Here is a 25,092-nt window from a genome sequence, read left to right on the forward strand (position 1 = left end):
TTCATGCCATTGTGAACACGTCGAAATATCCTCAAACAAAATACTGAACCCCCAGTTGCTCCTGATGCTGCGTCATCAGTAGGTGAACGGCTAGTCCAACGTAAAGCACTTTGAGGGCCTTGTAAGGTGGAAAAGCGCTACATAAATGAAGTAGCATTACCAATACGGCACAGCATTAATGGAGCTTCAAAATGTTGTTTCCCGATCAGAACACCAGGGAACACGCCCACAATCAGTTTGAGTCAACATGCAATTTAAAACCCGCTATTTGTTTTTTTTAGTAAATCAGGCCCCTGGTGCCAAACACAGCACATATACGGTCTCGTGTGAGTCCACCCTAAGAAAGATCCCACCTCGTACTACTTGTTTGAGCTCGGCCCACCGCGGCTCATCTCACAGGACAGCAACAGCAAAATCGCTCATCTTAATTGAGCAGGCTTTCTTTTTATTCCAGTGTGTCTCACCAGCCGGCCAGCAGATTGACTCATGAGTCCACCGCTGACACCACCACCTCGCCCTCTCTCTCTCTCTTTTTTTTTTGTCTCTCTCCTCTGTCGCCCTCTCAGAAGACGCTCCAAATTTACTCGGAGAGAGAATAACGAGCAATTTAAAATAGAGCTCAACGTTGTGACACGCTGACAGGTCGACTCGGTGCGGAAGCGAGAGCAAGCCGACCCAGGACGCGCGAGGCTGACACAAGCAATGAGAAGGTTTTCACACACACACACACACACACACACACATAAAAACACACACATATGCGCGCGCACGCATTGACACACTTTATTGCATATTTTTAGAAGCCTTCCTTCAAAAAGTTTTCCATCTAACAAACTAAGTCTTCGCTCCAAGAAAACCAAGCTTACATACAGAAAATAGTATCCTGGAGGACCATTATTTACTGCAGATGGGCTAGGCCTTTTATAATACAAAAAAAAAAACTATAAGTTCCTAACTGAGTTTTTGAGCAGGTTGGATTACTTTTACATAATGTTGTGTTAGTTATTTTGACCCAGCAGATTGGGTTGAAGATTGGATTGGATTTGACCGGATTTGGAGTGACCATGTGGCTCGCTAAGTGCTACTGTTCTGGTTAGCAAAGGAGTTCAAATACGCTCATGAACAACATTCCTTCAAGTGTTTTTCCAGCAACTCAATCGGTGCATTCAAGAAAATTGGGAAAGGTGAAATCTGGATGCGCACAACATTGTGGAGGGATCCCCTATCAGAATCAACCGAACGCCGTTCCCGTTACTCGTGCCGGGATTCAGTGCCTTGTTTAATGGAAGAGCGCAGTTTACCTGACTGTCTTGGTGCTGCTGATTTGGTTCACAAATGAGTTCAAGGTCTATGGACACACAACATTGTGGAATGACCACCGAGTCAGAATCTACTGGAACACTGATGGTCATCAGTGATGCCGATACTACATAACATAATATCCTCTTTTCCACTTCAACACTCTTCACTTTAATTTGGCTAAGAGACTGTTTACGTGCTCCTGTAGATGCTGCTGTTTTGGTTAGCAACAGAGTTCTAATGGGCTAAGTAGTGAACTCTTTTACAGCGTGCAGCACCATGGTTTATAACAAGTGCAAAGACTCCACATAGCTATTCATCTGAGAGTCTTTTAGTGTCTGCTGCTGTTTTGGTTAGCAAAAGCGATCCAATGGGCTCAGCACTTAACTCTAATAGCTTCCATGAACTGTGACAGTTAGTACCCGTTGGGAAATTGTGGGCATTAACTTGAGAGAGGTGTGTATTTATTTGATGGAACTAATAGGGGCTCGACACCTTTTAGACAACTGCTGTTTGGGTTAGCAACAGAGCCCGACTCCAAATGTTCACAAACATTTATTCTTTGATCAGAAGAGGGAGTCATCTCTCTCCCTTTCCGGCTAATTGGAAAGCAGGACGGCTACAAGGCAGTAGAGATAACGACTCATGCATCATTATGGGATGTAAGTGGAGCGTTACACGTGGAGAAGAATTCAATCAGTGCACACATACACGCACACAGCCACATTAATCCTCGGCTTTAAATAAAGCCCGCAATTTGCTGGGTAAAAACCATGTTGGTGGTTTAGTGAAAGTGGCGGTGGAATTACACCATCCTCTTTACCGCAGTGACTTCTCGGCCTCCATTCATCATCCCTTAATTCCACTGAGTGTATTATTTTAATTTTTGGGTAGTTTTTGTCGTAGCTCAGCTCTAGCCCAAGAGGATTCTCCAAACTAACCCGCAAACCACAGCATGATTTTGCACATTCAAAAACTAAATGCATAGTAACTGTGCCTTAGTAAAATAGAGTTAGCATCTTGGCTAACAAACTAAGAACATTATTTTACTGCTCACGTGGAATATGAATTAAGCAGCAAAATCCACCTGTTTTTATCCATCTCAGGGAGCGGCCATTTTGCCACTTGATGTCGACTGAAAATGACATCAACGTTGCTCAGGGCTCAGGTAACAAACGACCAATCACAGCTCACCAGTTTTCTGGGTTTGATCATGTGACGTTCACAAGATGAGCCCTTAGGCACTGTGATGTCATTGTCGGTTGACAGCAAGTGGCAAAATGGCCGCCCCAGATTAATCTGCTTAATTCTTATTCCTCATAAGCAATATTAACTCATTCACTGCCATCGACGGCTATAGACGTCAAAAATTCATTTGAACTATTTCTATTAGCTAAACATTTTTTTCCACTTTTGTAAACAAGAGTGTGAAAACCTAGAATTTTTTTATTGTACATTTAGAACAGATATAAAATGTGTGATTAATTGTGAGTTAACTAGTGAAGTCATGCGATTAAATACAATTAAAATTTTAATCACCTGATGCCCCTTTTTTTAAATAATCTTTTCTTTCTTTTTTTAAATCACGTCAGATGAATACAATTTTTCATTGTAATTAATCACATGACTTCAATAATTAACTCACGATTAATCACAAATTTTATATCTGTTCTAAATGTACAATATATATGTATTTTTTTAGGTTTTCATACTCTTATTAACAAAAGAGGAAAATTAATAGAAATAGTTCAAATAATTGTTGACAATTTTTTACGTCTATAGCCGTCAATGGCAGTGAATGAGTTAATCAGAATGCCGTGTTTAGACAGAGTGCTGCACCGCACCCCTAAAAACAATTTTTTACAGTCATCATAAAACACATTTTAAAGAATACTAAAATTGATTTTAATTCAATGCTTTCTTTAAAAAAAAAACATTTTAAAAAAAAAAGTCCCAGCAAGGAATAAATAACTTAAAAAATGTATATAAAATTTACAACAAAAAAAGTTCAAGTTCAGACATGATGATGATGTAACAAAAAACAAGATATAAAAAAATGAAAACAAAACATGAAAATGCATTTAAATGAGCACCATTTTTAAAATTATAAAATGTATCATTCACCTCCCTATGCTGCGCTGTGATTGGCTAGCATTGCTAAGCAGATGGCCAGTGGGTGTTCAACTGTTAATAAACAGCTGAACTGACATCAAAGACCCTTTTGGCGTCATGGCTTCAATAATTTGAGTTTTTTTCTTTTATGATTGTTATTAGTGTAGTTTATGTAGATGCGTACTGTGTCAACTTTAGCGACGGACACGCAAAATGCCAAACACGGCCTCCAATGCTCCATTTCAGTTGAGCGAGGCGCATCATGGGCAGCTGTAAAAAGTCCATCTGGCTCTCAGTCGGACGCTTCACTGACTCGTGATGGGATACAAATCTGAATCTGCTACAGCGAAGGAAGTCACACCGGATGCTTTTTTTCACAGCTGGACGTGATTCTTGCCAAATGTTTGGGACAGCACGTGTGATCGGATATGCAAATGAGCATATTAGCCATTACAGTGGACACAGCTATTCAACAGTTTCTCTTCACGCGAGTTTCGGTATGATTGATATGCCTGTTTGACATCACGACTCAGACTGCACGTGTAGAAGAAAATTTGATTTAGAATAGCTTTACACTGTCGTGACAAAAAATACATTTCCATTTTTTTAGACGTGCTAATGACTTCTTGTTGTTATTAACAAGCCTTTCATGGCCAACAAACAAAGACGTCTCCCTTCTTTTGACCTGACTTTCACCTTGACGGCGGCGGCTGCGCTTGCTGATAGCATGCTGATGTCAACGAGCTTTATCAGCGAGCAACAGACAGACGCTCGCCAAGTAGACACAATACATCGCGTCAGCGTCTACTGGAGTGTACATCTTCGCCTGACTTTTCAATCAATTGTCCTCTTTTCACCCAACTGAAGTCATCGTGTCATCTGCGACAAACTATGGTAGGACCTCTGCCAAGGCAATCGTTTATCGGATCGGCACCGGGACTCAAAATTGCTCCAAACTACACTTTCATCTTTCATGATGGAGTCACGTGATGATTAAACGAGCTAAATGTTACGCAACAATCGCCAGAGGCTCGTAAGGGAGCAGCAACTTCCGACAACTTGACAATACAATGACACACACGCACCAACACACAGCAATTCAATGTCAACAACATTTGCATGGATAGAGCCTAAAGGCGTCTTATATAAGTAAGTCACTTATACTTGTATACATTGTAAGCCCCTCATAGAGTGACATCACCATATGGCAACACAATAATACTCATATGCATCATCTGGGGTTTACAGGGCACTAATCTGCATACACACTCACAAAAACACACACTGCATGTGGCTACAGGAAGATGATTTAATGAAGAAGCTGGTAGGAGATCAAAGATTTGTTTTTTGTTTTAAACAAAACAACAACAACATTGAAATGTATTTTTAAATGAATTAAACCATTTAAAAATATGAATGAATAATTATCAAAATAAAATGAATTATTCTGATTGTTAAATAAAATTATTTATAATTGATCAAATAAGTATAAAATAGAATATTTTAGATAAACATGTTTGATTAAATGTAGAAAATTAAAAAAACACTAAATAAAATAAGATATGTTACATGAAAAGAATTGAAAATGAAAACCTCATTTAGATGATTAAATGAAAAACTTTATTAAAATTGTTTTTTTAGTTCAATTACAAATCTATTTACAGTCCTGCTCACCATTATTGGCACCCATGAAAGTAAAGTACATAATGTGGAATATCTTTAGAAAAAAATAATCAAGTAAATCCTTTATTTTTTTATTTTTTTACAGCGAACAGTTTTGTTCTAAAGACCAAATACTTTAAAAAAAAAATAATAATTTTAATGTGCTCTGTCACTGGTATTGGCACCATTGACTCACCTTTGGTAAATCACATGAGAAATCCCTGTTTTAAATTGTCTGTGCCCAATTGACGTGAATTAACCAATGAGCCCAATTGACGGGAATTAACCAATGAATGATGACTTTGATGTTTTAAAAAGCCACCTTTTATCCCCTTTTCCTTTGTCACAATCGTGTAAACAAAAGAGCTGTCAGAAAGCCAACCTGGAACAGTCTGGGATCATGATTTCAAGAAGTACCATATGCCACACACTGAACCAAAAACAGGGCTTCATGGGTGAAGACCATTCCTGAGACGGACATAAAAAAGAATGGCTAACCTTTGCCAAGGAGGACCTGGACAAAACACAATTCTTTTGGGAATCTGTTCTGTGGACAGATTAAACAAAAATAGAGCTTTTCCGCAATGCACACCAACAGTTTGTTTACAAAAAGCACAATGAAGCTTCCAATGAAAAGAACACAGTTAATCCATAATTCTGTGGGGCTGCTTTGCTACATCTGGTACTGGAGGCCTTGATCGTATCACAGGAATCATGAAATCAGAAAATGATCAACACATTCTAGGAAGGACATGTCCTACCAAGTGTTAGACAACTTGGTTTGAGTTGAAGGTCATAGGTCCTCCAGCAAGACAAAGACCCAAAGTTCAAATCCAAAAGCACAAAGGAATGGTTAAAAAGGGAAAAACAATTTTTTTTAATGGCCAGCAATGACTCCTGATCTCAATCTGATTGATAATCTTTGATATGAGCTGAAATGTGCCATTGCGAAAAGAAACCTGCACACATTCAAGAGCTTGAACAATTTGCAAAGGAAGAGTGGGGGAAAATACCAGCGGAGAAGTGCAAGAAACTTATGGATGGCTACAAGAAACGTTCGGAAGCCGTCATCACTGCCAAATGTCAAAAAGGGGTGCTATTATTGCTGCACATGCTGTGCTTTCTATTTTTTTGGAATTACATTATGTAAGTTAAAAAACTATTTCCTTTGTTGAATTACTTTGGACATCCAATTAAAAGGTCCTGATGATATAAAATTGGTACATTTCCATTGATTTCTGAAGATATTGTCGAGAAAAAAATGAAGTGGTGCCAATAACAGTGAGCAGGACTGTAATTTGAAAAATCGCTAGGTCTAGTTTAACTTTGGGAGTTTTCCGATCCTATTGTTGATTATTTTTCAACAACAACAAAAAAGACAAAAAAGAACTCAGCGACTCAATGGAGGTATTGGAGACTGTGAATGTATAATGAAGTCTGTCCCGTTCTAATAAAGCAAGAGCCAAAAAAGTCATGTTTACACATTATGCCTACACCAAATTGGAAGTCAACGAATGCGGAGAACTTTAGGTGGGTCTGACAATCAAGTGGTACTTTAACTTTAATTTAACACACAATTCATTTCATCTAAATTAGGTTTTCATTTTCAATTATTTTAAACGAACGTGTACTCATTTATTCATGTAAATCCTATTTTATTTTTATTTTCTACATGAATTTATTAATTTAAAAAAAAGAAGTTATATTTATTGGATCAATTAGAAATAATTTTATTTAACAGTCAGAATAATTCATTTTATTTTTGTATTCATTCATTCATATATTTTTTTTTTATTATTTGATTTATTTAAAAATACATTTTAATTACATTTTTTATGAATGAAAATGTACTTTTTTTCCTATTGTTTGTCCACATTTTATCACACTCAAAATGTTTTTAATTAGGCTCCTGCGCTTTAATTCAAGAAGACGTGTAGCCTTAACTGTGCCACAGAAGAGCAGATGAAGATGGAAAGTGTTCTTGCTCTCTGCTACAACGTCCAAATGTCTCGTTAGGGAGCAATTTAGCGTATCCTGCAAAAAGCCAATATTCCCATTTTCCAATTCATGAAAAGACACAGCTGCTGCCGATGTGCTGCTGCCCAGAGCCAAATGAATGAAAGTCACACAAGGTATAATGTGTGGGTAAGTAGGTGTAACATCAACACACAAAAAGTCACAAACACACAAGCACGCACACAAAGAGGGAGCAAAGTCAGAGGTTAGCGAGATGATGAGTTGTGCTAACGTGGTAGTGCGCACTGAAGCAGAAAAAAATCCGCTGGCTTCTTCTTGGATGGCAGAAAGATGATGTGCCTTTAAGCAAGTGACAGCCCCGCCCACATCTTACCAATGTGACTGCCGCTTCGCATAACCAGTGAACACCCTATTCACATTTACAGAACGAAAGGAATGATGATAATGCATCCTGGCGGCTCAGTACAATATGGCCAAGTGGACAATGACAAGAACAGGCATAAACGGTTTACCATTTCTCGGTTAGGTGAAAAATGACAACCGTTTATTTATAGACTCGCCTCAATGGGGTTAAGATGATTTTTTTCTGGGGGTGGCACAGTTGGCGCTATAGGCAGTGTTCGTGTTATCCAAATTCAATAGCGCTTTAAGATATGGGTAGTAGTGAGTATTCTTCACGACATAAAGCAAAGTCTGCAGTCTGCACTTCACCCCAGAGCAGATGATTCATCCGGAAACCCTCGAGGGGAAAACAGAGACTAGAGAAAGGCTCTGTCCCGGTATTGCTCCACTGGAATGATAACTCCATTTAACCCACAAGAATTTAACTCCTGCCGCTTTTGATGATAATTGCACTTTAGATTTGAGAAATCTGACACAGATGTTCAAGAAATAATAAAGATGAAGATGAAATAAGGGAGGGAAGCTATGAAGGGATGATGGAGTGAAGGAAGGGAAAGACTGAAGGAGATGAGGAAAGGGAGGAATGTGGGATGATCAGGGAGAGGTAAGAAGAGGTGTGGCTAAGGGAATAAAAGAAGAACGCAGGAGGGATTGAAGGAAGGTTCTAAAGATAGAAGAGCAAAGCAGAGAATGAAGGCAAGATGGGATGAAGAGAGGCTTCAAAGAATGAACAAAGGAAGGAAGAGAGGAAAGGCAGAGCAATATGCGTATAAAGAAGGATGGAAAAGAGGAATTACAGATTTCTGAAGCGAGGGAGGAAGGAGGAAGTTAAGGAAGAGGAAAGGAAGGATGGAAGATAACGAGAGGGAACCAAGGAAGCGGTGGGAGGGAAAGATGAAAGTACAGAGGCAAAGAAGGAGAGAAGGAAGGAACAAAGGAGGGAAGGAAGGGAAGAAAGAAGCAAGGAAGGAAGGAAGGAAGGGAAGAAAGAAGAAAGGCAAGAAGGCAGCAAGGGAAGAAAGAAGCAAGGAAGGAAGGAAGGAAGGGAAGAAAAAAGGAAGGGAAGAAGGCAACAAGGAAAGAAAGAAGGATGAAAGGAAGCAAGGAAAGAAGGGAAGAAATAAGCAAGGAAGGAAGGGAAGAAAGAAGGAAGGGAAGAAGGCAACCAGGAAAGAAAGAAGGATGAAAGGAAGGAAGGGAAGAAAAAAGCAAGGGAAGAAGGAAGCAAGGGAAGAAAGAAGCCAGGAAGGAACAAAGGAAGGAAGGAAAGAAGGCAACAAGGAAAGAAAGAAGGAAGGGAAGAAGGCAACAAGGAAGGAAGGAAGGATAGAAAGAAGGAAGGAAGGAAGGAATGAGCCTTTAGTCATCCATTCAGTTCCACGCACTTTCTCTGTCCAGGCTGCTCAGTGGACAATAAGAAGATTTTCTGGGTCTTTTGCCAGATGCTTCTTATTACGTAACAAGGGTTAACATCTTTCAACACGCAGTAAACGATCATTCAAAAGCTTTCATGTGCTATGCTAACAAGGAGGTTGCACCATATGTGGGAAAAGTGCAACAATAAGTCCCAATCATGTTTTTGTCTGCATGTTCATTCCTGGACGTTGTACGACGACACTAAGCGTTCATCTGATACGATGCACATGCTGGCTTTGCAGGTTGCATGTTAAGAGGTTTTGTGCCGGCGGCGGCGGCGGCGCACTGACTTTACTTTAATCTAGCTGCCCACGCGCTCGAGTCTCAGGACGCCAGGGAAGGAAGACGTGGGCGGCGAGCGAGAACACATACACGCACACGCACTCGTGCACACACACACACACAGGTCCACTTCCATACTCCCAATAACCAAGACACCACCTGTCCCTATTGGCTCTTTCCTCATCATGTGTGTGCGTGCGTGCATATCATATGAGAAGTGTTGAATGTGAGGCTAACCGTTTTCATGCCGGCCTCAATATGTTAAAGATCCCGAGTGATGCAATAAATAATGAAGTCAATGACAATTATGTTCTTTTGTTTCTTCCCTCCATCAGTCCTGACTTATCTTTCCTCCCTTTTTTCACTCCCCCCCACCCCCGCCCACTGTTGTCCTCATCTCTCATTCTCTTTCCTTTCTTCCTTCTATCCTCTCTCCTTCATGATGAGGGGAGAATTGAAGGAAGGAGTGAGGAATGAAAGAAGGGTGCAGTGAGGACAGATTGAAGGACAAAATAAGGAGGGAATGAAAGAAGGAATAAGTGAGCTAAGGGACAAGGTCAAGAAGAGATGATTGAAGAAGGAAGGAATGGTGGAATAAGAAAAGAAAGGTTGAGAAAGAAGGATGGAAGGAAGGATTGGGGAGGGGAGGGGAAAAAAGGAGGAAAGAAGGTGGGTAGTAGGCATGGGGATAATAAGGGGAAGAAGAAATGATGTGCCATGGAAGGAGGGAGGAAGAATGAAGTGCGGTAAAGAAAGGATGATGGAAGAAAGCGCAAAGAGAAAAGCCGCAAACAAATGAAGGAACGAGCGAGGTAACTGAAAAAGAAGGAAGCGGTGGGAAGGAATGAAGGGCTACGGAAGGAGGCAAGGTCAGAACAAAGGAAGAAGGAAAATAAGAATGAAGGAATGATACATGGAGGGAAATGTACTGAGAAGGAATGAGGGAAGGAAGTAATCGGAGAAGGAAAAAAGCAGGGAGGAAATGAAGGCTGATATATTGATGAAAGGAGGAGGGAAGAAAGGACATATGAGACGAAGGCATGAATAAGATTTAAGTATGGGTGGAGGGAGGAACAAAGGAAGTAGAGAATGAAGGATTAACGGAAGGAAGGAGGGAGGGAAGGCTTGAAGGTGGAATAAACGGGTATGGAAGGAAGAGGTGTTTCAGAAAGGTGGAAAGAAATGAAGGAAGAAGTGATGGAAAGAATGAAAGAAGCACTAACTCAGGAGAATGAAGGAATGAATCAAAAACTAAAGGAAATAGGGAAGGCAGGAGTGAGTCGTGAATGCACGTCATCTGCTGACATCCCTCCTTCTCACCCTCCCCTCTTAGCTACACCTCCTTTCCTCCTCCTCTAAATACCACCAATCCCTCCATCATGCATTTTATTTTCTCCTTTTTTTTTCCAAGGCAGTCATCAACCTTTCTGCAAATCCAGCGTGTCCGCACCCATCTGCCGGAACGAATCAATCCCCGGGACTGCGATTATGAGAGAGCAACAGTGATTTATTTTTATTTATTTTTTTTGCACCCGCTACACTCACAGCGTTCATTAGCCTAATTAAAAAGTGTGACGAGCGGCCGCGGGTGAGTGGCGGCGAGTGGAAACGGTCCGCCAGGAGTTCCCCCGGGAGCCATCGGAGGAGGCGGGAGATGGAAGAGGGAGGGATGAAGAGGAGGACGCTTGGAGTGTGTAATTACAAGGAGAGGAGGGAAAGAGGTGTAGTTATAGAGGAGGAGGAGGAGGAGGAGGAGGAGGAGGAGGAGGAGGAGGAGGAGGAGGCTTGAAATGTGTGTAATTACAAAGGGAGGCAATATAGTTTAAACAGGAAAAAGATGGGGAGTAAAGGAGGTGTGGTTAGGATAAAAGGATGTGTCGTTAAGAGCGGAGGACAAGGAAGCATGAAGGGTGTGGTTAGAGGGAGGAAGATGAGGCAAGGAAGTGAAATCAGAAGAGGAGGGAACTATGAAGAGGAAATAAGTTGGAAGTATGTTTTTTTTTTTTCCTGCAAGCTTTCCATATGATTTGTTAGTGGCCCATAGGGGGGGCAGCTGAGCACGGAGGTACACACCTGTGGGCAATTGGTAATCAGTTCCTTGTTTTAAGGCTCACCCAGCGTACCAGCACGGTTGCTGGATTATTCCTCTGTTTACGGTCTGCATTCTGGTTTTCGTCTTTTTTTGGGTTGCAGTCCGGTCCTCCTGTTTGTGGCGGTGAGTTTAGTCTAGCATTTTTAATGATTTGTTTGTTCTTCTCCTACCCAATTGGTAGCACCTTTTGTTCCACAGTTGTGTTCTTTTGTACTTTGCCCCTTTCGATTTTTGGAATAAAGACTATTTGAGTTGTCTGACGTCTTGTTGCAGCTTTGGGGTCCAACTAATCGCAAACCATAATAGGACTTTAAAAAAAAAAGAGGAGGAGGAGAAGGTAGTAGATAGAGGTGTAGTTAGGATGAGGAAAGGAGGAGGAATCATAAGAGGTTGAGGTGGATGGATGGTAAAAGAAGGAGGTTGCAAGGCGGTATAGGAAAAGAGGTGTATAGGGAGATAGGAAGGCGCAGTTCAGACAGAGAGGAGGTGTAGTTAGGAAGCAAGGAGTTGTATTAACTCATTCACTGCCATTGACGGCTATAGACGTCAAAAATTCATTTGAACTATTTCTATTAGTTTCACATTTTTTTCCCACTTTTTTTAACAAGTGTGAAAACCTGGAGGGAAAAGTATTGTACATTTAGAACAGATATAACATTTGTGATTAATCAAGAGTTTAAATAATTAAGCAATCAAACAAAAAAGAAAATATTATTAAAAGGAATTAGAGGCATCAGACTTAATTGTAATTAATCGCATGACTTCAATAGTTAACTCATGAATAATCACATTTGATATCTGTTCTAAATGTACAATACATTTTTTTCCTCGGTTTTCATCCTCTTGTTAACAAAAGTTGGAAAAAAATGTGAAACTAATAAAAATAGTTCAAATGAATTTTTGACGTCTATAGCTGTCAATGGCAGTACATTAGTTAAGGAAGAAGGAAAAGAAGTGTCGCTAATAAGAGGAGGCGGTAGATAAGAGGATCAAGGAGTGCCAAGGATTCAAAGATTAGATGTAAGGAGGTGTTGAGAGAGGATGAGGAGGTGAAAAATGTGGCACAAACGCAGCAGCCATGTTTTGACGCTAAATGTGTGTCAGCCAGGAGACATGAAGCAGGAAGGAGGAGGGGAAGGATTATTGAAGGTGGACGAGTCGAGGAAGTGGGAAAGACGAGGGGAGGGGACGAGCATTCGAAAGAGGAGTGGCGGATGAGGAAGAAGAGGAGGAAGAGAGGGAGGTGTAATGAATGAGTGGCACAAAAAAGCTGCATAAGCACGTTTGACAAGTCGTCCGTCACTACAGCAAACGAGCGGCGCGCTTCATTAACGTGCCGCTTTCTGCTTTACTGAGGACCGTCAAGCAAGGAAAGAGAGGAAAGAGGAGGTGAGCAACATCATGGATGCAACATCACAAGCACGTAACAAGGGAAGCCCCGCAAAGCTGCGGAGAGAAAAGAAGGGGGGAGGGAAGGGCTGCATATGGGAAGCCCTGCTGCAAGGATCACCTCGTCCTCGTCTTTTCTCCTTCACTTGCACAGCCGTGACCTAATAATTTGCCAGCAAAGCCACTAAATTATGTATTTTGGATCAAAAAAAGGCTGTTTAACAGGAGAGTATTTGTGCGCTGGAAGCTGCAGTGCTGCACCTGGAATTATGTTTGTTGCTATCATTTATGACCACAACTACTTCTACTCCTAGACTACCGCATTTCCTCAAATAGTAGTGCTAGTGGCCACCTTGAAATAAATGCCTCCTGAGTCCATTTCTGTTGCTAACCAAAAACAGCAGCACCGAGCAAGGCATACGGAGTTTACAGTATTAAAAAAAATGACCATGGCTATACTAAAACATTTACTCAAATAGTAAATGACCACCCTCCAAACACCTCCCTGTGGGAATGCTGAGCCCATTTGGATGTTGTTGCTAACGAAAACCTTCCCACAGTTCCTTTCAATTATGACCATTGTTAAAAATCCTTTTAAATTGCAATATATTACCAAAATATTTATTTTTCTCGATTACATTATGCACTCCTGAATAGTTGGGGCATATCATTGGAGCTGAACTCTTTTTTTTTTTTTTTTTTTTGCTCTACCATTTACTCAAATAGTGGCCATCCCTCTCATAGTTACCCTGACCCAATTATTCACTATGTCCATAATACAGTTGAGAAAAATAACTGCCTCCTTCAATTAGCCCCTTAAATTATGACCATGAAAACGTGTACTGCTCCCCTGCTGCACTACCTCAAATATTAAATGCCAAAATGCTGTCGCCCAACTTTTCAGGGGTGCATAATGCAAATAGGGAAAATAAATGCCTCCCTCAAATAAACCCTTGAAATTAAGATCACTAAAACCTCTGCTGCTCCACTGCCACATTTCCTCGACTATCAATTGCCCCAAATAACTGAGGGTGCATTACGCGCCTGAGAAAAATAAACACCTCCCCCAAATAAACGAAATGAAAATTTTAACGTAACAAGTGCACTTATGTAATTTCATAGGCAGTGTCATTCTCAAACAGACATGAAAGAGTTAACTGAATAGACCCTTTGCTAATTCCATAACTAAACAAAACAGCAGCCCCTAACAAGGCACGCAAACAGTCATTTTTCAATAATGACTATGTAATACTCCCTCAAACTCCCACTTTTCCCTTAAATATTGGCCATCCCTCCAATAAATGTTGTAACTCAATTATTTGCGGGGTGTGTCATCATAAAAAAAATACCTCCCTTCAATAGTCCCAACCACGAAAACCTCTACTGCTCCGTTTTCCTAAAATTATGGGATATGCCGGTGTATGAAAAATGAACACCTCCCTCAAATAAAGGCCTCAATTTTAGGGAAACTAAACTAGGGAAAAACTTAATAACACCTCATTTACATACATATGTATTGTAGTAAATTGATGTTGCCAAGTAAACTTTCTCTCCGTGTCTCGAATAGTCCCTAAAAAAAATGCTGTAAATGCTACTTGACATCCAAAATTGTGCCTCCGCCTATCTGCAGTTGAGTCAATGAACATTTTCCTACATTGAAACTCTTTGTTAAATGGATTATTGCATCGTAGGTAGCTATATTGTATTGCAACTATTGTAAGCTATTGTATATTTTATTGCACACATCAGCTCGAGAGCGAATTGCAGGTTCATGCACGGCCAATGACGCGCATGCGCACAGCTGTCCGGCTGTCTAAAGATTTATAGAAAGTGTTTGTCGGGGCAGCGGTTGATTTATTTCCATATGAAACATGAAACTAATCATGTTATGCCGTATTTGATTTAATACGTGACTCCCGTGGTCAATATGCAAATCGGCTGGCGTCTCTTCAACTTTTACGGCTTCCTAATAAATAAAAAGGCGGCGCGGTGCTAGTGCGTGCGCGTTCCCGCCGCCGGGGAAAGTGCGTGCTTGACGCTGCACCCGGGAACAACTTTGGGGACGCGTGCACTGTGCACGTCGTCATGCGTGAAGGGATGGACAGACGCGTAGCTTCTGGAAGCTTCGTTTTGCTGACGCGCCTCATTCTGACATTGTGGGCACGAGTGCACGAGCCCGCACGGCACTCAAAAACACGCGCGCACGGCACGTACACACACACACATACAAGCGACGAGCAACACAAGTGGAAAATTCCAAAGTGTTCTTACCTTTTCTTCGTTGACGCTGATGATTATGATGATGATGATGGTGGTGGTGGTGATGAAGAAGGCGCAGAAGGATGCGCACCCGACGACATGTGCACCACCACTGAGGAACGGTAGCATCATCATCACCAGCACGTCCTGTCTCAGCCAGGCCGGCACTCCCCGCCCCTCTCTCTTTCTCTCTTTTCACGCACACGCAGAGGCGTATGTGTGTGTGTGTGGGTGTGTGGGTGTGTGTGCCCTCATGGGGGTGACTGGGAGAGAAGGATGAAGTTAAAGGAGCTTTGTTTACAAGCAACCACTGAGCAGGCTAGGAGAGATGAGAGGAAACAAGGAGAACAAAATGAAACAAGGAAAGAAAGAGCAAATTAAACAAGGAGGCAAGATGGAAGAAAAAGAAACAAAAAAAAACCCATGAAGTTAACAAGGTGACAAGGAAATAAAAGAAACAAAAGAGGACACAAGAAAATAAAACACAAGGAGGTCAAACGGCAAAGTATGAAAGTAAGTATCTTATTGGCTCCCAACTTGAAAAATCATCCCACAGCAGAAAGAAGACACAAGAAAAGCCAGCCAACAAACATCATCGTTCTGTGGCCAAGATGTAAAAACACATCCGAGGTTCTGTTCTGTGTCTCTTTAGCAAACACGTCAGTGTCCACTTCCTGCTGCGTCCAAATACGGACATAAATGTCCTCCAATGAGAATAAACACAAGACAAGATAGAAATAAACTTTGTTCCCACTATGCGGTGGTGGGATTATTTCTGTCAATGTCAATACACTTGGGAGAAAGTGGAATGTCACTCTAAGGTCAAACTCGATTAAAGACCACATTAAACGTTTGGGATAGTATTCCTTAAAAAAAATCTATTGATGTCCTCGACAGCTATTTATGTTAAATATTGGTGTTAGTTGGGAAGGGCTAGCTGGCTGGCAGTGAATGACTAAAAAGAAAAAGAAAAAAGAAGAAGTATCCGTAATACGGATATGGACATGGAAGATATATTTTTTTCTCATTAGGATGAAAACCTTTCTCGTCCTAACGAGAAACTTTCTCATTTCTCACTGAGCCCATTAGGGGCTCCGTACAGCCATTATTTTCATTTTGAAAAATAAAGTAATATTATAAATAAAAATAAAAAAAAGACTTATTTTAAACCAGTGTATTTAAAAGAAACAAAAAAGCACCTTTTATTTCTGTCCCATTTTTTAAATCATAAATAATAATTATTTTAGTCAAATTTTGGATAAAAAACTAAACAATTATAATTATAAAAATACACACACAAAATATACTTCGATTATATTATGTGAATATTAAAAATAATCAACTCAGATTTAATAATGATGGTTTTTATTTTGTAATTTGAAATACAACCTTGCAATTTGCTCTTTATTTTTTTATTTTTAGCTAATAAAAAGTTACTCAGCTACTGATTAGGGGTGTTCCGATCTTGCTTTCATGCTGCTGATTCCGATACCGATCATTCATGAGTGAGCTCGTCCGATACAAATTCAGATACCACTCATATGGAACAGCCACATATGTTTCAGTTTTAGAGCTCACGAGAGTGACTAGACGATTATTGTAATAATCAATTACACTAATCTGTCAAATGCTTTTTATACAAAACGGGTCATTACAATGTTGAAAATGCGTTCTCGTTATGATCCAGTTACTGGTTTGATCTGTAATGTGCCGCGTTAAGGGAAGGGGGAAAGGACGCTCCACTGCACACAGGCTCGTCTCGAGCTGCGGGTGATCAGTTTCTAAAGCCACATTTCTGAGTCATTTGGGGACATCTCAAGGCATGGAGCAAGAGGAGAAGAAATGCTCTGTATGAATTATAGATCAATCCCAGAAAGCAATGTGCTTTATAACACCATACGTCCTTACGCTCATCTATAATTCATGTCAATATCATTTTAAAGAATCTATATCAGCCCCCCACTGTGTGCAGCACCTCTTTAATACTTGGGAGGTTTATTAGGAAAGCTAGAAATGCTTTTGGACAATCTGTCGTGGGGGTGAGATTGATTTTGTGTGAGTGTGTGTGTGTGTGTGTGATGGGGGGGGGGGGGGTTGCGTGTGTTCTTGATGCAGGTAGTATAAGTGGGAGCTGGTGTGGGGTGACATGGGCAGGCCTGACAGCAGCATTCATTCAGGAGAAGATGACAAGATGCTACCACCTCCGCCAATCTCCAAAATCTAAAAGCTTTACAAATTAAAAACAAAACAATGTTGACTCTTTTAATATTTATTTCCACCCATAATTCTATACAAATTTAATAAAAAAAAAATAGAATGGGCGGGATTTTTAAATAAGCATTTGAAAACAAAAGAACCAACCCCCCCCCCCCCCCAAAAAAAAACCTACTTAAAATAACACATTTAATAAGAAGAAATAAAAAAAGAAGAAGCATATACTCCCCTACATTATACAGGTATTTAATGAACGTGAATTAAATTTTCATAAAATGGGTAGGTTGTTTGTTGTATGTATAAGCATTAACATATCAAAAGTAATGGGTATGCCACCTCTCAATTATTTAGATCACAAACATGGATTTTATTATCAGCAAAGACACATATCTTTTTTTTACTATCCTTAAAAAAATTAAACATTCAAATAAAAACTAAAAACAATTTAAAACTAAAATGATCATTTATGACTTGAATGATTCTCTCTGGATCATAGTTTGTTGAATCGAAGCAAAATGACACTGAATTGTTTGTTAATATTTTCAGTTCCAGGAAGGACCTAAAACTTTTAGGTGGAAAAACTGTTTTAGTGCGTTTTGAGGAAAGTATGCAAAGTATGTAATAGCAAGCAGGAAGTCTGCATTCAGTCTACAAAAGATTGCTGACTAAATGGAAGCCATTTAAAAGCTCATACAAAAAAGACACACAGGATGTGTGTGTGCTTTTGACTTTGCTACATTGTGGGGCCCACACACGTGTATTTTTCCAGGTTTAACTACCATTGTGGGGACTGACTTTAAATTATGGGGACATTTTGGTAGTCCCTACAAGTTCAGACCTTTTTTGGAGGGTCAAGACTTGGTTTTAGGGTTTAGGTTTGAATTGGGTTGTGTGTGTAAACATGTCGTGTCTATAAAAAGGAGGACAATGGAATCCAGATACATTTTTGTAAGGAAACTTTATGTGTGCTTGGTGAGCGTCACTCATCATCATCATCATGGTTAGACAGAAAAAAAGGCCTTTTTGCAGTTTCCAGTACAGCAGATAAGGTTCCTTATTATTAAAGAGTACAAAAAAGGGGGGGGTGAAAAAAAAATCAAAATTTCCAGAGTTCATTTCTCTCCTGCCAGGCGGAGGAAAAGAAAAAAAAAAGCAAGAAGAGAGAAGCTTTTGGTCCTGGAGTCTTTTTGTATGTGACTTCCTGTCTTTCCCCTCCCCTAATATGTGCCCCTCCCTGCCACCCCCTTGCAAAAAAAATAAAATAAAAAATAATCTGCCAACAATTTAGACTTTTTTTTCCCCCTCTTCAATCAAATCATCTCATTAGTTTGCATAGATTTTTTTTCATTTCTTTTTGGTCAATTTGTGTTGTTGAAGACGGGAGAGAGAGAATGGAGGGTTGGGAGAAAATGGAAAGAGAGAAAACAAGAGAAGACGGTGCTGAGGACACGGACAAGACCAGGAAGAAACGACAACATTTTGCAAGGATTGCTTAAAACAAACGGCGGAAATTAATGATTGGGCAAAACTTTTTTTTTTTTTCTCCACTCTCTCTCTCTTTTTGCAATTAGTTGTTCTGAAAAAAAAGAAACAAATATTTACAGTGTCCTGACAGCACCCTCCACTCCGGGGAATCAAGAAAAGAAAAGGGAAAACAGATTGGCCACCTTATCCAGCAACAAAGGGCATTGTGGGTAAATATGTGGTTTAATTTCTGGTTGATCAACGCCCCCTCCTGCCCGGTCCGGACGCCTCAGCATATAACTCTATGATCTAATACACAAACATCGGCAATCGTGTGAGGACCCCCCCCCCCCCTTTCAGAACCGTCTTACCCCTACTCAAAATAGTAATAAAATAATTTTAGCATAAGTATGAAGATTAGCTTCCCCCCCCCAACAAAAAAAAAGGCAGAGAGGGTGAAGTTAACAAGCGCCCCTCCATAACTCTCCCTCCCCCAAAACATCAAGGAAGGAAGTCTAACTACTATGGGAAGCCGTTGGAACATTTATTCCATATCCTTGATATCCACCTGAAGGTCCATGTACTAGGTAAGCGATTTGAATTCACTAGCAAGACAATTCAGCGCACTAGTAGAACGACTCTCTAATGTTTTCCCCAAATAGCACTAAACCTTACATTGTATTTCAAGAACATCATATAAACGGCTTTCATGTACTAGTATGTTCTTTGTTCTACTAGTAAGACAATTAGAATGACCAGGGTGCACTAGTAGCATACTCGTACAGCAACATGTTGTCAACTGATTTTTTGCTGTCCTATTAGTTGAAAGGAAAAAAACTAAACATTACTAGTTACTGAATTGTCTTACTAGACCATGGACATTCAGCTGGATATCAAAACTATCAATTAAATACTATTTGTACTAATGTGTACTGTATTAGTTATTGTGTACGGACAAATGTGCCTCTAGTAATAACGGGGGAAAAAAAACAACCTTACAGGACAATTATTCCATTAGTGTGCCCTTGTTGTTCTACTAGTACCCTCAATTGTCTTACTAGTACATACCTTAAACTGGATATCAAGAATATTGACTAAATGCTCCCATGACATTCCATAGTTCACTAGTAAGGTATTTGTGTGTATTATTTCTAATAAGCAAAAAAAAAAGAAAAAAAGACAGCCGTCCTACTAGTGCGCTGACTCGTCTTACTCAAGAGGATAAAGAACATACTAGTAAATGGACCTTAAGCTGGAAATCAAGGAACTCGAATCAACGGCTTTCCATAAACTACAATTCACTCAACACTCAAAACACTTTCAAACCGGCACACGCGGGCGGGGGCGGCATCTGGCACACGACTTCCCGACTCGCCCCCACGCTTCCCCTGACGCCCCGCATCCCGTCCGCCGCGCTCACAGGTCACTCTCGCCATACAGGGCGGTGGAGAAGGACATGTAGTCGAGGGCGCCGGGGACGGCGTCGGGGCCCGAGTAGGGCGCCATCCTGGCGATGCAGTACTCGGCCTGGTCGGGCGGCAGCTCCCGCCTCAGCTCGTCGGCGGTGATGAAGTTCTGACAGGAGCAGAAAAAGAGTACGCATTGAAGCGGAGAGCGGATACGCGCAACTTATCGTCTCTTAGTTATGGGATCATTACCGGTTTGGCGGTTTACCGTGAATTTAAAAAGTCAAACTCAGGATAGACATGCCTACCAAATGTCACGTTGCTCGAGGAAATTGTTTTGACACAGGCGGAATTTTCCAAAAAGGTCACTTTTCCACCTCACCTTATCCGCGGCCAGAATCTTGAAGGAGGCGATGACCTGGTCCGCGGTGTCCGTGTCGGTGGTTTCCCGAGACATGAAGTCAATGAAGGCCTGGAAGGTGACGGCGCCCGTGTTGTTGGGGTCCACGATGCCCATGATGCGAGCGAACTCCGCATCGCCCTGACGGCACCAAAAAAGAAGAGGTTAACCTGCAAGACACTTAAATATGCACAAAGATGGGAAACATCTGGACAAACGCGGCGCGAGAACACCACACAACAGGCATGCCACATTCGCTAGCTCATACAAGCACTGAGCTAGAAACTGAAGATGACAAGCAGAGTGAGAGAAGCCAGCAGGTGCCTGCAGGTGAACGCCTCCAATAAGCATTTTTAACACTGGAATTGGTGCATTTACACTAGAAATAAAAATGTTTCTGTACACCTCTGCATGTTTACATTCCTATTCATCGTACATGTTTAAACCTGGTGTCATAAAATAACTGCCATATTTTTCAGACTACAAGTCACATTTTTTTTTTTTTTTTTTTTTTAAATACTTTGGTTGGTCCTGCCACTTATACTCACTCATACTGACTTATTTATATATTTAAATGAGAGTAGGACTGGCAGCCAAAACCCCCGTTCCCCAATTGTGTTGACTTTCTTTTTCTGGTTGGCAATTTTTTTATGCATTACCACCAATGGCCAGAAAGTGGCAACCCTCAAAAGAAAGAAGAAATTAATGAAAAGAAAAACATTGAAGAAATGGAAGAAAAAGAAGAATGACAGCAACAAACGGAACAAGGAAAGATGATGAGCAAGTTGTCACGCATTAATACGCCACTGACCACTTTTTTTCACAGCGTGCAACAGAAGGTGGCGGTAATGCACCAAATGTATTTGCCAACCATCAAAACAAAGTAGAAGAAATGGAAGCAGAAGAAATAGCATAAATAGTCGTCATGGCAACAGATCGCTCGTCAGAAAAAGGATTTACAGCAGCAAAAAGTGTAATAACCAACCAGAATGCTACCTTTGGCCCCAATGCGACGCAGGATTTTAGTTTAGGTAAGACTTTTTCGTAATTAGAAGGGTAAGTTTCGTCCAACTGGAGCACGTCGCGTGTTTGGAAATTCACTCTAACGTGATCGGAGAGGCAGAGTGTTCTCCTCTCTCAATAATTTCCATCTGCACTTGTGCTTGAACCGTTTTTCCATATGTACTGACGCGCTGGGTTCCGACACCCTTTTGGGTCACTCAGAATAAGCGAACGGCACAACAGATCGAGTTTCCAAATGGTCAAAAACACCCACATTTAAGGTAATGGGAATTTTGGGTGCAAATCCGATCTCTACTGTTCTTGGTTCTGGTTTTTGTGAAACAAATTTCGCCCAAAAATGTGACTTACGGTGTGAAAAACATGATACTTACGGCCAAATTTGCCACATTAGTAAACCAATTAGCAAGTGAACGCTCTTAATTTAATGGTGTTTTAGTGATCAAACTATTGGACCTGCAGACACCCCGAAGAGAGGAGCGCTAAAGCCAGCATTGGCATCAGTACCAGGCTGTTTCCTGTAGAAATGAGCAGAGCCCGGTAATCCTCTGCCACCATCTGTCCCGATCGCTTCTGTTAGGAAGGGGGGCCAGCAGGGCGGGAAATTTATGGCAGAGAAGCGACAGGAATGGCAAGATAGATGTTTAAAAAGAGGAGGGGGGGGGGGTCATGTTAAGGGGAAGCGAGGGAAGAGAAAGAAGAGATAAAAAGCACAAAGAGTCAATGTTGAAAACAACATAAAAACTGACAGGCGCGACCCAAGACAACACCTGTACAAAGCAACAGAGACCCCTGGTGGACACACAGGGACGCGACATCTCCAAGTTGATGGCCTTTCATCTTGAGGAGCCTTGGAAGCGGGGAAACCAACCAGGCACTGACCAGTCAGAGACTCATTCCAATATTAAGAGCTCTTTGGGCAAGATTTCTTTTATAGGCGTGCCTATGCTGCCAATACTCTACGGTTCACAACTCCTATTTACACCAAGAACTAAACTCTCGTCTATTTGACTGGCAGTGCTGTCGGCTTTCCAGCTTCCACGTGGCCTCCCCCGGACTCTTCCCCCCTTTCCGGTACAGGGGTTCCTACCTGCTTGTTGTTCTCCACGTCGTAGCCCAAACTGATCAAACAGGCCTTGAACTCCTCGGCCATGAGCGCCCCACTGTGGTCCTGAGGCGGGCCAAATGACAGCCAATGACAAAGCACCACGTCACAACCCAGGACCCAACCAAATCGCAACCACGGGAGCGTGGGGAGATGGACCATGCGGGTGGGAAGATGGTACAAATGGGAGACAGACAAGGATAGTTGTTTCAACAAATGTTCACGTAGATTCATGTATGGTGTTTAAATGAATGTCGGGATATCAATTTTTTTACAGTTCATGCCACCAAAAAGACTAACAACATGCTATGAGACAGTGACACAAAAGACAGACATTGTGGATGCATGTGTGACAACCCGAGTGCATCATTTACAGTCCAATGGAACATTAGTGGCGACTTCTCATCCTTTCAACCATGAAAAAAGTTCCAAATGTCACAAATGTCGAAACGTGTGTAAATATTCATGGTAAAACATTCACTGTCCTCCTGAGTGACACCCGCAAAAATGAACAAGTGATACTCACTCGCTTGGCTCCACTACGAGGCCCCCCTATGGTCTGAACATGCACATGGACATCACTAAACTTTCTGCAATTTCCTCTGGCGGTGTTTGTGGTTTAATTTGATTGTACTGGCGGTTATCGAACCGGCGAGAGGCAAAATCAAAGTCCTGACGTTGACTTTTTTGACTGTGGATTACTTCGAGTTGTGTTCACTCGTACAAGATTAGGGTTATTATGAATAACTGTCAGAGGTTATTTAAATGACAACAATAAACTGTGCCCTTACCTTTGTGGATGATCTCTACTATTGTTTATTTCAATGATGCAACTTGGCCATTTACAACACAAATAACAATGACGCAAACTCTGATTTTGAGTGAATTACGGCAGTAAAAATAATAAGTGAAGCTGTGAGGTCTGAGTTTGCATGCCTGACCTTGTCAAAGTGGTTGAAGGAGGCCCGGTACTCGTACAGCTCCTCCTGGCTGATGCCCTTGGCGTCGCGGGTCAGGATCTGGTTCTCGATCTCGTTGATGGTCCTGGCGATGGTGGTGAGCAGTTGCTCCCAGCCCACGCGGATGTGCTGCAGGAGGATGCACATGTTACTAGTAACTGTCTTAAAAAGCATCTGACCCACACAAGGTTGTGGTCCTACCTCCATGGAGTAGGGCGTGTACGTGTTGTCGAAAATGAGGGCCTCCTGGATGAGCTTGTGGACTCCCTCCAGCTGGTCGATGTTGGGCTTATAGTCAACGATGCTGCGCTCGTACTCCTTCAGGTTGGTCAGTTGGTCCTCCAGAGTGCCGATCATCTCGATGGATATCGTTCCGATTTCCTGTCGGCAGAACATTTCCATTAATTAAATTGGGCAACGCTATCTGGCAACCATTATGATTAAGGCGTTACAGTACCTCCATCTTGTTTTGTATCCAGGGTCCGACCACATTGGCTTGCTCAGCAAAGTTGCGTCTCAGGTTGTCGTTGGACTGCTGCTTGCGAAGCTCCTCCTGCAGGGCCCGGTCACGCTGAGGCACCAGCTTTTCCGCCTGCAGGCAACACACACACACACACAAATTAACTCATTCAAACCCAAAAACACGTAAACAGGTTTTTTAATACTTTGTCCTTCACTCCCATACAGCATACAGAAGGCTTTGATGCAGCTTCTGACATGAAGAGGCGACTTAAAGTAATGGAAGTTATTAGGGGTGTTAAAAAATCGATTTGGCAATATATCGCGATATTACAGCGCGCAATTCTCCAATCGATTCAATATGCGGCCGAATCGATGTTTACTTTTATTTTTTTATGGCGACATTCAACAAAGCGTCTTACTTAGGGTTCACACGTTAAGCATGGAAGAATGTTATGTTAATGAAATTAAGCATTAATATTTTGTTCAAACATGAAAGCGATTGCAACAGATTGTTTGATAAATACAGTGGCTCACAGTTATAAGCCTGACGTTTCAGACAAATACATTTTCATACAAATCTTACAGTGCACATGTACAAGTTTACCGATTATTATTTTCAAAATTTGAGTTAATTCTTTTTTTTTTTATCGCAATAATCAATTTACAGAATCGTATCGTGATTAATCGAATCGCAAGGTACTAGGCTATTCACACCCCTAGTAGTTATTAAAAGAAACGACCAGCAGGTGGCAGCAGAGTATAAGAGATCAGACAGGACCATGTTGCAACAAGCTCTTTTGTCAGTGTTTTCACCAGGAATGTAAATATTGATGAAACTTAGCTATATTCTAATGCTAATTGCTGCAAAACGGAAACAGATAAAACTATACTTTTTTTCTGATAAAAGAAGAGATTCAAATCTTTATTTTGGTATGTTTTTATAGCAATAGAACACAATATTCTGTGGGTTTTGCCAAATTAGTCAAAATTCAGTAAGACAGCCAGGAGCGAAGGGGGTTGCTTCAGTGAAAATAACTAGGGGTGAATAAGTTAATAAACCCTTCAGCATTGAAAAACCCTTCACCATATTTCTCATCTCGACATGGAATGCGATTAACAATAGCAGAGGAGTCCGAATTTAACCAGACTGGGGAACCTCACTTCGTTGTACA

The 25,092-nt window shown here is 41.2% G+C and overlaps 2 protein-coding genes across 6 annotated transcripts in view; both read right to left on the bottom strand.

Moving 5' to 3' along the window:
* The window catches only part of slc8a2b (solute carrier family 8 member 2b), a 63,469-nt gene extending 48,410 nt beyond the window's left edge, over positions 1 to 15,059 (bottom strand). Inside the window, exon 1 of the mRNA XM_086080111.1 lies at positions 14,903 to 15,059. The gene's annotated coding sequence lies outside the window, so the exon portion shown is untranslated. The remainder of the gene's footprint in view (positions 1 to 14,902) is intronic.
* A 2,984-nt stretch (positions 15,060 to 18,043) lies between these two features.
* actn4 (actinin, alpha 4) overlaps positions 18,044 to 25,092 on the bottom strand; it is a 40,277-nt gene continuing 33,228 nt past the window's right edge. For 2 of the 5 annotated variants that reach the window (XM_086079925.1, XM_086079924.1), the window contains exons 17-22: positions 23,916 to 24,050; positions 23,660 to 23,839; positions 23,441 to 23,587; positions 21,902 to 21,967; positions 20,357 to 20,515; positions 18,044 to 20,143 (exon numbers count right to left, since the gene is read on the bottom strand). In XM_086079925.1, the coding sequence (XP_085936051.1) occupies positions 19,985 to 20,143; positions 20,357 to 20,515; positions 21,902 to 21,967; positions 23,441 to 23,587; positions 23,660 to 23,839; positions 23,916 to 24,050 (846 nt within the window). In that variant the 3' untranslated portion in view covers positions 18,044 to 19,984. Of the gene's footprint in view, positions 20,144 to 20,356; positions 20,516 to 21,901; positions 21,968 to 22,484; positions 22,566 to 23,440; positions 23,588 to 23,659; positions 23,840 to 23,915; positions 24,051 to 25,092 lie in introns of all 5 variants that reach the window. The other 3 variants (XM_086079923.1, XM_086079922.1, XM_086079926.1) reach the window with 2 other exon arrangements.

This window comes from Leptonotus elevatus, chromosome 7, assembly GCF_054856555.1.
Source record: "Leptonotus elevatus isolate MCC_2025b chromosome 7, RoL_Lele_1.0, whole genome shotgun sequence".
In the NCBI taxonomy this organism is placed as follows: Eukaryota; Metazoa; Chordata; class Actinopteri; order Syngnathiformes; family Syngnathidae; genus Leptonotus; species Leptonotus elevatus.